The following is an 18,254-nucleotide window of genomic DNA, read 5'->3' as shown; positions in this document are numbered from 1 at the left end:
ACATGTACATGTAGGCTACTCACTGTGGTATGTGTGTGTGTGTGTGTGCAGATAATAATCTAAACCTTCAAGTAAGATGAATAGCAATTACTTTTAATATCTCTATGATGCTTCGCGTTTGCGATTTGCCTCGGCCTTTGTTTACGCTTTCCTAGCCATTGCCTTGACCCATATGCAATGAAACTTAACTTTGACTCGATACCGCGTCGACAATAGTGACGATATCTCTCCAACGTTTCTACCGCGTCGCCAACAGCAACGAGCTTTCCTCCGATCACGTTCGTTCTGGTTTCACCGCCCATTGCGCCCGCTCCTGCGTGTATTCGCCATGACTCATCTTCTCTCCATTGTTTCCTCTAAGACGCTGATTAGCTGTTCGAGTTCGTGACGCACTATTGTTGTGACCTACTTCTCACTTCTCCCCGTTTGTCGGCTACGGCTGTCGCGAATCTCGTGTTCCGAAGGGCTTGAATTAGGTGAGGTGGTAGTCATAGGAACAATATACAGTGAACGCTAAGGCGTGTCGCTTGAAAATTTGTTATTTGTAAAAGACCCCATTAAGATGAACACGCCGCTGCCGAAGAAAGCCCGCACTGTTTCAGACGAGAATCGCCGTTTCAACACCGAGTGGGAATTAGATTTTTCTTCATAGAAAAGAAGGAAGATGTTGTTGTCTTCTGTGCAATAAAATCATAACTGTGATGAAGCGATCTAACTTAGAACGCCACTATCGTTCGCTTCACTCCTCAAGCCTGGATAAATACAAGGAACATGCACGTGAGGCCAAACTCGAATCCCTGAAAAGGAACTATCGAACTCAAACAAACATATTCACAAGAATTGTAAACGAATCACGGGATGTAACTCTGACGTCCTACAAGCTTAGTCATCTGTTGGCAAGTCGCATGAGACCGTACACCGATGGTGAGATCCTGAAACAAGGCATTCTTCTATTCACTGAAAACTGCTGCCCGACTTCAACTCAAAAGGCAACGAAACTGCAGCTGAGCAACGACACAGTGACCAGACGGGTTGAGTGCATTTCAAACGACCTACGAGAACAATTGATGAGTGAATCAAAGAATTTCGTTTGCTATTCGATTGCCCTTGACGGTACGAAAGACATTGCCGACATCGAGCAGCTCGCTTTTTTCATTCGCGGAGTTAAGCCTGATTTTACCATCACCGAAGAACTTCTTTCTATTCGCTCTCTTCATGGTTCGACTAAGGGTGCTGAGATCTTCCAACAGATGATGACTGTCCTCAAGGATGCGGAGCTTGATCCAGCGAAGTTAGTCGGCGTAGCAACCGATGGTGCTCCTTCTATGCTTGGCCTCGGTGAGGGGCTGCAAGGTCACATTACAAGATGGCGTCAGGCCGAGGAACTGAAACCTGTTGTATGGCACCACTGTATCGTTCACCAAGAAAACTTAGTTGCAAAATCGCTGAAATTTAAGCATGTTACGGACATAGTTTTCTCGACCGTGAACTGGATCCGTGCGAATGCGCTTAATCATCGCCAGTTTAAGCAGTTTCTTGTTGATATCAACGCAGACTACGGCGACGTCATCATTTTCACGGCAGTGCGCTGGCTGAGCCGATCGTCTGTCATAAAAAAGATTCCATGCTTTACTCCCAGAAATACGGACTTTCCTCCAGGAAAAAGGTGAGGATGTTCCTCAGCTCAACGACAATCAGTGGCTTCAAGATCTCGCTTTTTTTGTTGACATAACAGGTCACTTGGCGCATCTTAACCTGCAACTTCAAGGAAAGGATAAAATGTGTCACGAGTTGTTTGCCACTTTTACTGCATTTACATCGAAGTTAGAGCTGTGGATATCTCAGCTTCAGCGCGGCAGTACTCTTCATTTTCCGACTTTGGCTGAATTTAGTGCTTCGTCGTTTTCATATACAGAAGTACTTGTGGATCTCAAGGTTGAATTCGATCATCGCTTCAAGGATTTCAAGACATCAATAGAGGAACTGCATTTTTTCTTCGCACCTTTTCAATGCAACCCGAGTGATGCACCCGCACAATACCAGCTAGAGCTGATTGACCTGCAGGCAGATATTTCGCTCAAGACTGCCTTCCATGGAAATTCTCTCATCGATTTTTTGGCGACGCATGCCTCAAAAAACTTTTCCTCAGCTCCTTGAAAATGCTTACCGTCAGGCGTGCATATTCGGATCAACATATACTTGCGAGATGGTTTTCTCGAAATTAATTCGCATAAAATCGAAATTCCGCAGTCGTCTTACTGACAGTCACATGACCCAGCTCCTTCAAGTCGCTTCAACAACAATGACTCCTCGTTTTGATTCCTTGGTGGACTCGCAGAAACAATTCCAACAGTCACATTGACTAATTCACAAAGACTTGCAGGTTCATGGTTGGGTGTTTAAATTTTATTTTTGGTTTGAATAGCTTCGAGTGTGCTGGATATGACTTGGAATATTTTTGTATATATTTTCAATAAATCCATTGTCTGTCTGGTCATACTGACATTTTACTTATTTACACCTCTTAAAATAATTATTACTTATAATTTGTATCGGTATACAACTTAATAACATACTAACGTGGACCAAAGTGAAACGATATTCAGCGTTTTTTCTTTGGCTTCCTCCGCACAAGAAATAATTCATAACATACGTTGCAATGCAACTAAAAGTGTAATAGGAGGTAACCACTCTAATAATCGAACCATTCAATCAGATGTAAAAGGACGGCATCAATTTATCAGAGAATTTACTATAATTTAGTGACTTGCGGCCCGCGAGTCCAGATCGGGTCATCATGTGGCCCGCTGACAAAAAAAGGTTGAGAACCACTGGCTTAATCTAAAGACACAGCGACCCGAAATATTTCAAAACACTGGTCGTAAATAAAATACAAATCTCCAAAAGAAGTTACTATTTTCAACACAGAATAAACCATATTTCGTCTGTTAGTAAAAATGGCGCTTTATTTTTGATATTTCTTATTCTACTTAGTGTAACAGACCAGGATTCACTGACCGAATCGAATGCAGACATTTTTTAACTGAGTGATTAGGTTAATATGAAAATTTAGGTTTCAGTTTTCTTTAAGATACAGACTCGTTTCCTGAAGCCCCCGCCAGAACAGCGATAAGTCTACGGCTTTATAACGTTAATATCAAGGGTTCTATTACTCTTTGTGAGCTCAGTAAATAACCCAATTTAACTATGTTGTAAGAAAACTACACACACTTCCTGAATGAATTTGTAATTGTTTTCCAAATTACACTTAAAATGCAACCTCTTTACGATCGATAGAATTATATACAATTTACCAAAGACACACAGTTAAGCCTAGTATAATTGTAATGCATGTACGATATTTATGAGGGATTTTTAACTCGTTTTGTAGCTCACTATATAATAACCTAAATTAATTTAGGTGTGAATAATACTGAGGAATTTTGAATAGATGAAAATGAGGTCCACAGTGACTACGTCACAGATTATGTTTTCAATTTTATTTTTGGTAAAATACACGAAATCAGAAAAAATTGATATAATACAGTTGATTTCACCAACACAAATAAGCAATCATAAAAAACATTTATTCTGTCACAGAAATAAAAAAATGGCATAAAGAAACATTTGTTATCGAAAATACAAAACAAAATTAGGATCGCCATCTGCCGATAAGTAATATACACTTCTGTAATTTCACAGGTAATTTCAAATGGGAACATTTAACACTTAAAAATAGCTCTCTTTACTTGGAGAAAATTTATAAATTTTCAAATAATTTGAATTTTAAAACTGATGTTTCTTGCTTCTAATTTTGAAATATTTATTTTACACAAATCATTCTCAGTTTAGAACAAAACGACGAATAAATACTTACCATAACCAATGGGCTACTCTTTTACTAAATAATAGTAGGATTGATCGTTACATTATAATGCCCCCACCTCTGAAAGGGCGAACATGTTTTGTGTGACAGAGATTAGAACCCGCGACCCTCAGATTACGAGTCGAATACCTAAACTACCGTATACATTTATACACGTGATATTATTACAAAAATATCAACAGCTCTAACTTTATTCACTGTCTGAAGTATTTTTCTTTGCGAAGTATTTAGATTTAAATTTATTTTGGCAATTAGTCTTTCCGTGTCAGAATTGTTTGGTTATAATTACGTTTAACTTCTTTGGTTCATCAAAAACACTAAACATTTGTCATGCTCCACATTTTGTGGTGTAGTACAACAAGTATCATGTGTTTTCTACTGAGCAGATCTGAGCTTGTTTTAATACCAATATGTTCTCAAGTATAAAGTCAAGTTTGTCCTTGTAAAATAAAAGAAAGAATTTATTAGAATTAGGGACTTTTCATAATTGTTTAGTTTCTTACATTTCCTAAAGTTGTAAGTTAATCTAAGCCTTCAGCCACAGTAGTGTTTAACTTAACGTGATTTTCACTTAACTTTGGTCGAACCATTATTATTTTCTAGGGAAGTAACGTTCACCTTTAAAAAGGTTTTATTAAAGAATTTTGGAAGAGTTGACTTGTGCTTTAATTATAAATTACTTAACATTGCTTTGCTGAAGTTAATAGTGCTGCATTTGTGATTTATAATGGTTTTACTAATCTTCATTGAATAACATTTATGTTTTAACTTTTAAGAAGATGGGCATTTGTTTGTTTGTTTTCATTTTTAGTGACAGTACAATTTACAGAGTAGAGGAAACACGTAACTAATGAGAATTCAATCAAAGTTTAACAATAATCGTGCATGTTCGACGCACCCAGTTGCCCTTGTTTTTTATGTTTTTATTTTGTGATTGTATTATTGTTTGTTTCTGTGAATATACATTTTTATCTTGGTAGTTCTTTAGACTTCATGTGGAGACCTAAGAGATGCTCAGTCACACTATGTAACCAAGTATATCACATATATCTAGTCAGTAGGCCTAACTGACTACTCAGTAGAATAAAACTCTACGGAAAAAGCCTTAGGGGTCATAAGAGTGACTGTCAAATTTCATTATACGATTAGTCTATGATTCGGCGGAGGGTGAATACGGTATAATTGATGCCTTCTTTCTAATCTTCCTGGCCTGGAATCACCGGGTGATTAAGGCACTCAACTCGTAATCCGAGGGTCACAGGTTCGAATTCCCGTCACACCAAAACATGCTCGCCCTTTCAGCCGTGGACTCGTTATAATGTGACCGTCAATCTCTCAATGTTTTGTTAAAAGAGTAGTCCAAGAGTTCGCGATGGGTGGTAATATCAGACGAGCTGCTCTTCCTCTAGGATTTCCGATGACTCTAGATAAAGATTTCAAAGTTTTCATAAAGATCAAATATTTATAATGTTTTATATACTTAAAAATCATAAATGAATATTAAAGGTTTTTGAATGTTCTAAATATTCATTCAAATTTTCTCTCAATAGCCACCCTTTCTGTGCAAACAGTGAAAGAATGTAAAGATGCAACTGTTCCTTTTCTCTTTATACTACACATATGAGGTTGAACTAGGTAGTGGATGTTCCCTCCCCTCAAACACAATTTGTGTTTTACTTCTGCTAGTACTTAAAAACAATAAACGCCCTAGCATTCTACATTAATGAACCACCACATTCGAGTCGAAGTACTTGGGTTGCCCCCCGCTGGTACAGCGGTATGTCTTCGGATTTACAACGCTAAAATCAGGGGTTCGATTCCCCTCAGTGGGCTGAGCAGATCGCCCTTTGTGGCTTTGCTATACGAAAACCACCACACCTGGTACTGGGTATTTGTTTAAGGGGCTAAATTTTTTTCATTTATGTACTTATCTTATAAAGAAAATGTACAACCAGATATTGTTCACAACAAAGCAATTGTCCCCACTGTGGTGTAATGAAACAATACATACAATCAGACACTATTGACAGCAAATGATTTACCTCCATTGCTTGCTTTAGTCTCCACTGGAGTTCTTCATTTTCCATCGATAATCGATACTTTGACTTAACTTCTTTCTGAAACTCTTCCTTCAGCTGTAGACTTTCACTTCTTAACTGTCTGCAAGTTGAAATATGAAAGTCAAACTTAGTCATACAACAGTTACTATCTAACGATTTTCTTGAACAAAGCAAAACAGATCTAGTTTGTTCTTTGTACAAGTTAATCTTATTTTATTATTATTTTCATGACATATATTGTCAGAAATAATATCTGACAACTGATGGATTATAAACCAGGTACAAATTATTTTAGTATAGAACTATTTATGGTATGTCAGACAGCTGAAAATTCCCAGTTTTGAGCTAATGCTTAAATTAAGGAATTTTCAGTGATGGGACAAATATCATATCTTAATGTATAATGTATAGTTTCAGAGCAAAACCTGTTTTATATTGGTGGCTGTGTTAAAATCGTTTCATGTTTCTGCAGATATAGTTTTATTAAAAAACAAATAACCTCCACATGCATGCATTACAAAATTTGATCCTTAAAGATGTGGTGTTTACATACTCTGTAACAACATAACAAGTCTAGATAGTTGTTTGATTCTAATAATGAGCTGTTATGTTTACATAGTTCATAGTAACATGTTTATAATCAAAGTCATTGGTGGAATAAATGTTCTATTTCTATACACACTTTTACAAAACACGTTTTGAACTGTGTTATACTCGATTAAATTATGATTAGTTCTTTTATCAGATTAGACAGTCTTTGACAAGATGAGATGAAATATAGTAATTTGAGTCTGTACTATTAACAACTAATAAGTCAAGTTTACGATCTTATGTTTACTCATGAACAACTTAAGTGATTAAGTCATAAATATAGTTAACAGTAATTTTACAGAAGTCACGAGAGTAATCATTGAAATGGCACTCTCTGTTGTAATCATTAATTTTACACTGTCTGTTGTAATCATTAAAATGTCACTATCTGCTGAGCTGTCGTAATAATTGATCTCAGAACCTGTCTACAGTAAAAGTTGCTGTTGTTTTATTTTAGAATTAATTTGTGATTTTATGTTTAATAAATATTTTACTTTTAAGATTTCTATATTTTACTTTCAGTATTGTCAAATTATAGAAGAACATGGTTAAACTATAGTCTAAGAGAGATACTGAAAAAAAGTAAATTAAAATTATCGAATTATTTCATTGAAACTAAAAAATTCATAGATTACTTAAGACAATTAGCTAATTAGAAACACTCATTGTTCTAAAAAAACAAAAGTTAAACCCATAATAGACTAAATCAATGACACTCTCATGGGATATCTTAAGCCTCATTATGACATTATGTTGGATGAAATGAGGATAAAATAAATCATATCACAGACGTTAACACTGCTGTTTCCCTCATTATGTTAAACAATTAGATACAAAAAGTAACTTAATCTAAACTGGATATATTCTTAATGGATTATAATTGAAACAAATACACATAGTTATGGTTAATTCACTTGTGTCAAGGAAAATGTAGTTCACTACAGAGTTACAGTAAATGAATAACAACAGTTGGCACCAGCTTTTTGTGTCAAGGAGAAAGCAATAAAACGTAATATCAAATTAAAATCTCAAAAGGTTCTTACAAATAATTGTTGTTTTAATTTAATTTTTAACAATAACTGTACAAGCAATAACGATATCAATGCAAATAAACTTGGAATTAAATCAGGAAAATGAGAAGACACTCCTTAATTATGATTGTGGTGTTTGCTGTTTGGTCATACGTTTACAGTTAACCTGTAAACTGGTAATCGTATTTGATCACAACTTCAAATGATTTAGTTCACTTTGGACTTAGCAGTAGTCTAGTTGCTGGAACTCCTATTACCTCTCAATTCGAACTTTCTCGTCCAACATCGCTTGTAAATCTTCGTTTCTGGCCTTTAACTTCTGAATTTCTTTTCTTGCTGATGGTAACTCATTCAACTAGTGATTTAATAAAAAAACAAACTTTAATTTGAAATATATACAAATAAATTTGTTTACATATTCTATAATAATGTAACAATTCTAAAAGATGGCTCTTTGATCCTAACAATGTAATAGTGCGTTTAACAACATATATATAGTCTCGAATAATGTAACAAGTCTATACGGCTCACTGATGCTAACAATATGTTGTTTTTATTTGACTATACTTAAATAGGTAATAAATCTACATAGCCATTTGATTGTAATGAATAACTATCTTGCTTAGCTATGTTTATAATATTATTATAATAAGTCTAGATCACTATTTGATCCTGACCATGTTAAACTGTGTTACTTAACACAATACAATAATGTAGTATAGCTGTCTATATTTCTCTTTTTTGAGATACTTAAACCCTAAATAAATATTGCAACAAAAAACAATAAAAAAGTAAAAATAACCTCTTCCTGCATTTCCAGGTTTTCTTTACGAAGGCGATGTACGTCTCCAACCTTGAATTCAAGCACAGTTTTAAAACTTTCGACTTCTTGTTCAAGATACCAATTCTGATCAAGAATCCTCTGCAAAGAAAATGTATTCCTTTTATTTCAACACGTATAACTAATGGCATGTTTGATGATGTAGTTTTACTCACACAGATATGTTTTTATTTTGGACGAGCAATTAGCCCTTTTGTAGCTTTGTGCAAATATTCATAAAAAACAGACAAACAAACAAACATTGTAGCTTCTTCTCTCATATCTTTATATGTAAGTAATAATATAATCATCCATGATTTAGTGTGATTTATTTTTTGCTTTAAACATAATAAAACTCACTAATGATATTAACATATCACACCAGATTAAACATTAAATACAATATTAAAAATTTAAGTGTATTCTATAGATAAATCCACTGACTTTATTTGAGTGTTTTTTAGTAGAGGTATAAAATCATTAATATACACAGGTATTAAAATTATTCCATTATTTAGTGTGGACAAAAATGAATATTTTAGCAAACATTAGCTTGTCACATCAGAAAATTTCTAGAATTGTATCTCTTTCATAAAATTACTCCACTAGAGGGCATTAAAATAATGAAGTAAAAAAATAATATCATTACTGGGTAGCTGCTTGACCAAGTTAAGCGACAATGAGTCTCATCTATCAGGCTTCGTTGTTAAAACTCAATACCGATGAAGTTTACCTATTTCTAAAGTCCTGGATTTGGTTATAAACAATTTCAGTTTATAATGACAAATGCAACATATTGGAGAATGAAATGGTAATCATTCTTAAAAAACAAAACAAAACACACTTACCAGTAATATACAAGTTGATTTTCGAAAATTATATATTTTATTTATGCCATGTTGCTTATAAGACTTTCTTAAGAAAACAAGTTAAAATTAGAAAAGTTAATAATATGGAATATCTTTTATTTAAAGAAAACAGAAAATTAAGCCATAGAAATATTTTTGACATACCTACTTCAAAGTAGGAAAGTTGAAATAATTTTAGTATTGTTTCCACAAAATTGTTAATCAGTTGAAAAAAAAACATCCAGACAAAATTTTGTAAATGAATTTTCTAATTTTATGAAGTAAAGTTGTATATTATCATTATTATTATTGGTTTAATACTGTAGTTGTTTAAAGATGTTTTTCTAAAGTGTCTATCTCATTTCTCAACCTATATTTGCTATTCTACTCAATGAGCTAGTTGCGATCTGCCCACCACAGGTGATGAATTTTTAGTGTTATAAGCCTGCAAAATTATCACTGAACCACTGAAGGCCCTATTCTAGTAGTCAGATACCAGTCAGAGATCATACCTGTAGTTTGGTGTCGGTGTCTGTCCGCAGATTGCTTTTCATCTGCTTCTGTAGGTCTTGTAGCTGATGCTTTAAGATGTCTAGAGCTTTCTCGTGGCTCTCTGAAGCCTGTTGCATCTGTTTTGCAAAGCCGTTCTTTAATTCTGTTGAAAAGAAAAACAAAGATATTGCAGAACCACTCAACAAATACAGCCATGACAAAAGCCATCTCAATATCAATTTTTGTCTTTTTGCATTTGCCTTTAAACCTCGAACCTAAGCATTAACATCATTTGATGATAGTTAATTTTAATAAATGTTTCAAAAATCTAACCAAGCTGTAACAGACAAACAAAAACCTTTTCCTCTCCAGTGATATAATAAGGATTCTAACCTATACAAATGTAAAACTCAGTACTACTAAGATTTTCATACAAAAGTATGTATTTCAGCTGACACACCTAACAGAAATTAATCATTGTTCAGGCCTAACTTCAGGTATCCTGTGGACCTGGAAAGAATGAGTTACGATGTTACTGGTGCTACCTTAACGAACAGTTACTGACAATAAATATGACTAATGTAAACTGAAGGAATGGTTACTGACAACAAGTATGACTGATGTCAACTGAAAGAATGATTGCTTACAACAACTATGACCAATGTTAACTGAAAGTATGGTTACTGACAACAGATATGAATAATTTCAATTGAAGAAATTGTTACTGACAACAAATATGACTGATTTCAACTGAAAGAATGGCCACTCACAGCACATATGACTGATGTTAACTGAAGGTATAGTTACTGACAACAAATATGATTGATATCAGCTGAAAGAATGGTTAGTAACAACTGGTAGCTCACCCTTCTAAAATACTTCTCATAATTTTGAAATTTAAAAATAGACTTTCAACATTTTTACCAACAGTCGAAAGTGTCATTAACAATACAAATAATTAATCCTAATAATTAATCCAACTTGTCATCATAAGTCATAACTAAAAATGTCAGTGAGTTGCGACTGAAAGATTAGGAAGAGAAAGCAAGAAGAAAGTGAAAACCCTAAGACGGCCGCTGAGAAAAACTTGTAATTATATCTGTGTTAATGAGGTACAATTAATGTACAAATAAAGACAAAAAATACAAAACTTTGAAACAGATGCCAAAATAAATAACAATAAGTTATGTAAATAATATAAATAATAATAAATAATGGCAAATAACGTAAATAATGATCCTTTGAAAAACCATTAGAAAATTTTCCACACACCATAAAAATTAACCAAGAAAAACAAGAAATAAAAACTAAAACTGGAGTAATATCAGAAAACAATATTTAATAATTGGTTTGTTTAGAATTATGTGCAAAGATACATGAGGGCGCTCTGTGCTAATTATCCCTCATGTCGCAGCGTAAAGAGAAGGTAGCTATTCATCACCACCCACTGCCAATTCTTTTTATCAACGAGAAGTGAGATTGACTGTGATATTATAATGTCCCCATGGATGAAGGGCAAGCATGTTTGGTGTGAGGGGGATTTGAACCTATGAATTTCACATAACGAGTTAAGTGCCTTAACCATGCCAGGCCTAATAATTCATCAAACAAAATATGAGAAATATTGGAAACCAATGAATGAATAAAGATTCCACATATAAACATCAAAAACCAATGAATGAAAATAAAGTCAACATAAACACATCAGGAACCTGTGAATGTCAGCAACAGATGAATAAAAGAAACCCCTAAATGGAGACGAAAATAAGAATGAAATAATAGGATCCCATGAATAATAATAAGTACTTATTTATCACAGACATTAAATAAAATTTACTATTCTTGTGAAGTAATTTTAAAATAAAAATAACAGTCAACAACAACAATTAGGCGTTACTGAATAAGAAAGCAAATCTGCCCCCCCAAAATAACCATTTCGGTTCATTTAATAACCACTAGGTGATATTCAGTGAACTTATTACTCTTTATTATGCTGCCGAACTCGCTAATTAATGTTTTATTTCCAAATACTTTTAGAAATCTGAAATGTGTTTCGTTATTTGGATACATGAAATATTCTTTATGTCTTTTAACTTTTGATCTGAAAAGTCTCCATCATGAACATAAATATGTACCAATAAATTAACACAATGACGCATAAAAGTTTCCTACCTGTACTGATATTTCTATTTTTAAAGCGGTGCTTTAGATATGTTAACCTAATATATTCTTCCTTTTCTATTTATAAAGAGAGTAGAATTTCAAAGGAAAAACAACATTATGAGATGTAGATCTATAGTATTTCATCCTTTAATTCACAATAACAATGCTTTATGAGTTTAATTGCACATAAGTTTTTTATGTTTGAATATCAACAAAGGTTACCTTCAATTTCACGATTGTGTAGTTCTTTCAAAGATGCAACTTTTTGAATGTTTTCGTTCTGGACATCTTTGACGGACTGTGCATGGATATTTTCAAGTCTTCAATCTTCAGGAAAATATGAAATGCAATTCATTTAAACTGCTATCAAGTGTTTTTAAGCATAAATAATATATTTTGTTGTTTGTTATTTTAAAACAAGAGATGACGCCACTAAAGTGTTATGGTAACCACCTTTTCTTTTCTAATTTCGCACAAAGCTACACGAGAGTTATCTGCGCTGCTTGTCTCTACTTTAGCACTGTAAGACTGGAGGGAAGACAGCTAGTCTTCACCATCCACCGCCAACTCTTTGGCTACTCTTTTACCAACGAATAATGGGAATGGCATTCACATTATAACGCTCCCACGGCTGACAGGGCGAGCGTGTTTGGTGTGACGAGAATTCGAATTCACGACCCTCGGATTACTAGTCGAGAGCCTTAACCACCTGGCCACGCCAGACATAACCAATTTTTGAGACTAAGTTTACAACTTTAGACCGCGGTTCTTTCATTAAGTCAACTTGCTTGGAACTAAAACGATAAAACTAAATAAACTCTCAAATATAAATTAAAATCGAGTCATAATTCATAAGTTCTCTTCTTATTTTGTATCATTATTAGAATATGGTCTAAGAAACAGCTCTTATACCAGGCTAATACTTTAACTGAGACAAAGTTCCTTCTTTATATATCTTAGTGTTTGAAAGTAAAGACGAAATTGCGGTATCCAAAGAAAAAACTTTTTTTTTGAACAAATTAAATTAAATTTTGAACGATTAAATCATATTACGAAAAAAAAAAAAATTCACAAATATGAATTCAATGCAATTAATTAATAATGATTTGGTTTGTTTTGAATTTTGCGCAAAGCTACACGAGAGCTATCTGTGCTAATCATCCCTAATTTAGCAGTGTAAGACAAGAGGGAAGGCAGCTAGTCACCACCGTCCACCGCCAACTCTTGAGCTACTCTTTTACCAACGAATAGTGACATTAACCGAAACATAATAACGCCCACATGGTTGAAAGAGCGAGCATGTTTGGTGTGACGGGAATTAAAACGAAGCACATACAGAAGTTACATCTATCAAACCTACTTCATTAACTTAAGCCTAAATAATCAAGCTCACTTCATTCAATTAAGCCTAAATACTTAAACTTGTGTTCTACAAATGTTTTTAGATTAACATCTGTTGTACTCGACCAGTGAAGTATCAGATGAAAATTTAAGAAAACGAATAAGTTTAAGAATTTCATTATGATTGGTAACGAGAAATCAGTAACTCTGAAAGTGTTATTAAACTCACCTCTTTGTCATACTCAGCTCGTAATTTTCTAAATTCTTCCTGGTGGTTAAAGGCCACTAAAATAAATAATAGTTGTTGCTGTTTACACACATTTTACTTCAACCGAAATAAAGTGCCTTAAAGAACCTGTAATTCCATTTACTGTAAGATATTAAGCTTACAAGATTTGTAGTAACGAAAACAGAAGAAGCAAATAGATCTATACTAACCACAACTAATTCTTGGATAACTCTTTCACCAACGGATAGTGCAATTGATTGTCTCTTTATATCGAACACACAGTGGAAAGCACAAGCATGTTCGATGATTGAGATTTAAACCATGGCTCACAAATTGTGAGTCAGTGGGCAGAATAGAGACAATCCATTGTATGATCTTTTGTTTCATTTTGTTAGCTCTAACTCTCCTAAAATATGCTATAAACTCAAAATTAACGGTTAGGTCTGTTATCCATCTAAATGTTCGTAACAGACATTAGGTTTATCTCATACTGAGAATGACTTTAATGTGACAATTTGGAAGAAAACTTACACGTTTCGGTCTCTTCTTTGTGCGTTGCTGTCAGCTTCGAATTCAGTTCTTGTATTTCCTCCGTACGGTTTCGCCTCAGTTGTTCTAATTGCGTTCCGTAATCTCCTAGATAAAAGAACAGTGTCTTTAATAGCTCTATATTTTCAAATTCTTATCGTTTTGCGATTTTTATAATCTAGTCCAGCATTTCGCACAGTGTAGGGGCAGTTAGGGTAGTGTCAATAGCATAAGAATGCAAAATGAAGATTTTTTATTATTTATTAATTAATAGAAATAATAAGAAAGAACTACAACAGACAAATTTAATGTACGTGCCTCGTCTCTTAATTCAATCACAAGGGGGTAAGGAAGCACAAGAAACTATATTTATTAAAGCAGATTTGTTTGATTTTGAATTTCGCGCAACGCTACACGAGGGCTTTCTGCGCTAGCCATCCCTAATTTAGCAGTGTAAGACGAGAGAGAAGGCAACTAGTCATCATTACCCACAGCTAAGTCTTGGGCTACTCTTTTACCAACGAATAATGGGATTGACCGTCACATTATAACGCCCCTATGGCTGAAAGGACAAGCATATTTGATATGACGGGGATTTGAACCCGCGATCCTCATATTACGAGTCGAGCGCCCTAACCACCTGTTCATATTACTAGATATACACACACGTCAAACTCTTATCCTATACATTCCGGAAACTAAATTCAGAATCTGTACACTGTGGCGACTAAAATCAAGGTCTCTGTACTTCGGAATGTAAAATCAGAGTACATTAACTCAGACAATTAAAAGATCTGAATTTTAATATCCGGAAAGATAGAGTATAATAGTATTTGGAACACGTGAATAACATAAATCATGATATAATGGGCGTGAGGTAAGGCATGTCATTGGCGTCTGCAATGGAGGGGTCAAGAAGGGCATTTCCTCCCTGCCATATTAGAAACACAATTCTTTCTTTCTTCATTCAGCATATTTACGTGAGTTTCTATTCAATTCACAATATCACTATACTGATATTTAGAGTGATAAATTTCTGCGGGCGTCTTTGAAGCGGGTGCTTCACTTTCTTAATAATAACTTCATGCAACGAAAATATTTAACCAACATACTTTGCTGAGCTCTCCATTCCAATAAAGTGCTTGAGTGGGACAACGCATCCAACTGGAAATAAACAACGATTAACAATTAACAAGCATGTAAATTATAAATAATTAAGAAATTATTACAAAAATAATTACACATGTTAAATAATGTCCCACGAATTCAAAAGTGTAGAATTCACGGTATCTAATTTTTTTTTTTTTTTTATGGGGAGAAGTAATTTCTCGAATAGAACAGGTGAAAAATTTTATTATGCTTTAAGCTAAGTTTTCTAAAATAAAAACGAATAAACACTTAAATAATGGAAATTATTATTGTTGAATTATATTGCTAGTTTTGTTGCAACTCTTATTTACATCAAATAAAAATGTTACTGCTGGCTACATTCAACGAAACGACGGTTAAGTAACCAGTGTAGAGTTAACAAATAACTTTGACAGTGCTGTTGTTCGTTAGGTGTCAAGATTTACACCACATTATATATACCATATATCATATTCACATGATGCGATATACTGTTTCAGGTGTGTATAAGTGCATAGTTTTGCTACTTAATTTAAAAGTATTCCCTTTAATATTCCTCTTCCAATAGGTGAAGGGTTTATCTATATGCTTTCTTACATACCTCAATCAGTTTATTTGTCGTTTAATTCACAAAATAATTTATGTAGATGTGTATTGGTATAATATTTGTAATATATTATCTTTCTATAAGCCTTATCGTGATACTTTTTAAGTTATGAGCAAAAAACTACTCGGGACGCAAGGGATACGAACACTTTCTGTCGTAACTGGAGTTATGTTGAAAGAGAATAAAATTTATATAATACGTTCAAATATCTTTACAGTAAAGGTAATCAGTTTCTAAATGCTGGTAACTTTACACGTGGTTTGGGGTTCACCACGTTAATATTTGGTAACACACACATGCGAGTGAGACGGCATTACGAGAAGTTACTGAAAATCTTTCCCACCACTGAGAGTCTATTTTAACACCGTATTCACTATATGGGAGGAGAGTTGTATATTATCTTGTTGGAAATTGTATAGTCCCCCCATCCCCCTGGAATAACAGTAGTTATAATCCTTGACTTATTAAATTTGATCACGTTGTTCAACAAGATACGGAAAATGGAAAGCCAACTTCAAAGAAAAGTTTAAATTTTAGCCTCGCCATAATGGCTCATAAAATGTCTTTAAGTTGGTTGTTGTTGTTTTGGAACAGCCATTTTTTCTTTCTTATTTTTGTCTTTATTTCTAGGATCATTAAATAAAATATGTCAAATGATTGACGTAAGATTATCAGAATCTCAGTAGCAATATTCTGCAAAGACAAAAATTCATATAATAGTTTTAATTCTCAGTGTAAAAAATTTGAAGCTCTTACTTATTTCACCAACCAGTTAAACATGCAAATCTCTTGTGCTGAGATACAAACGTTAACACTTTTACATTTAAAATGTATTTTTGATAGGTATCTATCTCCTATCACACAAAGCTATCTCAATTACTGCTGAAAAATATTTTTGTAATTTTGCACTCTAAGCTTTGCTGCACATCTGTCTCCCTCTACTAAACTTTCAAGAATTGACCTGTTCTAAGTTTTGTTATATTTTGATGTCAAAAAATAACTTCTGATGTGGTATTATCTTCACTCTATAAAGGTAAAAGGGTCAGTTAAGAAGCACAGCAGAATAACTAACTATCCAGAATGAACAGATGTACTCTGAGATGAATAAAGCCCATAAATGGGGTACTTCTGGAACAGGTATGTTCTTTACACAGGAAGGTGGGAATGAAAGTAGAATGTGTGAAAAATGGAACAACAGGTTCAAGCATTAGTCATGTATAAATAAATGTAAGTGCAATGAACTATATACTTTCTCACCCTCAACAGTACAGATTCTATAACTCATTTGTAACCACAAGATTGTGGATAAGGCATGTAGACCAATATACACACACACACACACACCAACAATCAACTGTAAGTAGAATACCATCATTGTTTGTTCTCTTGTCTTCCTGAGAGACAATCAGTCACACTATGATGGTGTTACAGAACAGTTGCCATCTCTATTTTTTCATTTTGGGGATTTTAACAGACACTCCCCTGTGGAGTAGTACTAATATATACATGAGGGATTGTTCCATTGAAAATATGTTCTCAGATCACAACCTATCTCTCTTCAGTAGTGGTTCTTTTCCCTATTTCCATGCACCTAGTCAGTTTTTTACTGCTGTGGATCTACGTATCTATCTGTTCCCCTTCACTTTTCTTGGAGAGATGACAATGGTAAGTGGTACAGTGAAACTACCCATTGTTTTAAGAGAGAATGGCTGTGGTCAGTGCCCTCTTACTTAAGTGCCATGGTGGAAGTTGGACCAGATTGACTGACTTTTTTTACCACTCTTTTGGAACTTGGTCCTGCAGTCCTCAGTCTTCCATCTGTTAACAACTGCATGGAGGCAGTAAGTAATTGCATAATTCAAGCAGCTGCCAGTATGCCAACTGTATAACATTTCAAAAAAGTTATTTTCTCATTCTTTAGTAAGAAGAGATATCATCCAATTTTCACAACATCAGTAATTGTAAAAACATTACAATGTATCTAAGAATGGTTTTGTAATAGTACTGACATCATTGTTGTTTAATGAAAGGAGAGATCAAAAGAAATCTGTATGTATGTCATATCGAAAGAAATAATAGTGTCTGTAACTATTTGTTAACAACAGCTTAGCATTCTTATGTTAGTTCCTGTTAAACTATGTTGAAGCATACTAAATAACCCTATCCATCTGTTAACAGGATTAAAAATTATATATTTCTATATCAGTTCCTGTTGAACAAGTCAGAAATTGTGTTATCATCAAGATTAAAAGTGATGTAACATTAACAGTTGCCTGTTGAAAAGTCTAGGAATATGTTAAACAGTTTCTTTCAAGGTTAAACATTGGTTCATGTTATACAATCTTGGAGTTAAACAGCTGATACCAAAACTAAACGTTAGTTATTTTCAACAAAATTCATACATAGTAAACAGCTGGTTCAAAACCTAAACAAACATGAGACACACAGTTGCCACCACTTCTAAGCATTGCTTCCTGTTGAACACAAGTAACACATATTAAAAGCTGTTACCAAGATTTGTTAATTTCTT

At 33.9% G+C, this 18,254-nt stretch overlaps 4 protein-coding genes and 1 long non-coding RNA gene across 5 annotated transcripts; 2 read left to right on the top strand and 3 right to left on the bottom strand.

Annotated features, from left to right (window-relative positions):
• The first annotated feature begins 701 nt into the window (after positions 1-701).
• On the top strand, positions 702-1,670 carry LOC143243291 (general transcription factor II-I repeat domain-containing protein 2-like). The gene has a single exon (XM_076487143.1). It carries the CDS (start codon positions 702-704, stop codon positions 1,668-1,670), a length of 969 nt encoding a protein of 322 aa, XP_076343258.1.
• A 109-nt stretch (positions 1,671-1,779) lies between these two features.
• On the top strand, positions 1,780-2,157 carry LOC143243290 (general transcription factor II-I repeat domain-containing protein 2-like). Its single transcript, XM_076487142.1, has one exon. It carries the CDS (start codon positions 1,780-1,782, stop codon positions 2,155-2,157), a length of 378 nt encoding a protein of 125 aa, XP_076343257.1.
• Positions 2,158-5,174: 3,017 nt separating this feature from the next.
• LOC143242595 (microtubule-associated tumor suppressor 1 homolog) lies at positions 5,175-6,179 on the bottom strand. Its single transcript, XM_076486065.1, has 2 exons — positions 5,929-6,179; positions 5,175-5,309 (listed from the first exon to the last, which is right to left on the bottom strand). Exons 1-2 carry the CDS (start codon positions 6,079-6,081, stop codon positions 5,292-5,294), a joined length of 171 nt encoding a protein of 56 aa, XP_076342180.1. The 5' UTR covers positions 6,082-6,179; the 3' UTR covers positions 5,175-5,291.
• A 1,525-nt stretch (positions 6,180-7,704) lies between these two features.
• Positions 7,705-12,200, bottom strand: LOC143242816 (uncharacterized). Its single transcript, XM_076486327.1, has 4 exons — positions 12,114-12,200; positions 9,749-9,891; positions 8,371-8,490; positions 7,705-7,923 (listed from the first exon to the last, which is right to left on the bottom strand). The coding sequence occupies exons 2-4, from the start codon at positions 9,863-9,865 to the stop codon at positions 7,822-7,824; spliced, it is 339 nt and encodes a 112-aa protein (XP_076342442.1). The 5' UTR covers positions 9,866-9,891; positions 12,114-12,200; the 3' UTR covers positions 7,705-7,821.
• A 1,257-nt stretch (positions 12,201-13,457) lies between these two features.
• On the bottom strand, positions 13,458-15,153 carry LOC143242972 (uncharacterized). Its single transcript, XR_013023531.1, has 3 exons — positions 15,102-15,153; positions 13,993-14,097; positions 13,458-13,517 (listed from the first exon to the last, which is right to left on the bottom strand). It is a non-coding gene; the product is annotated as an uncharacterized LOC143242972 (long non-coding RNA).
• Positions 15,154-18,254: the final 3,101 nt, after the last annotated feature.

This window comes from Tachypleus tridentatus, unplaced genomic scaffold (genome assembly GCF_004210375.1).
Source record: "Tachypleus tridentatus isolate NWPU-2018 unplaced genomic scaffold, ASM421037v1 Hic_cluster_2, whole genome shotgun sequence".
Classification (NCBI taxonomy): Eukaryota; Metazoa; Arthropoda; class Merostomata; order Xiphosura; family Limulidae; genus Tachypleus; species Tachypleus tridentatus.
Note: the sequence above shows the minus strand (reverse complement) of the source record. Positions and strands in the feature narration are given on the sequence as shown.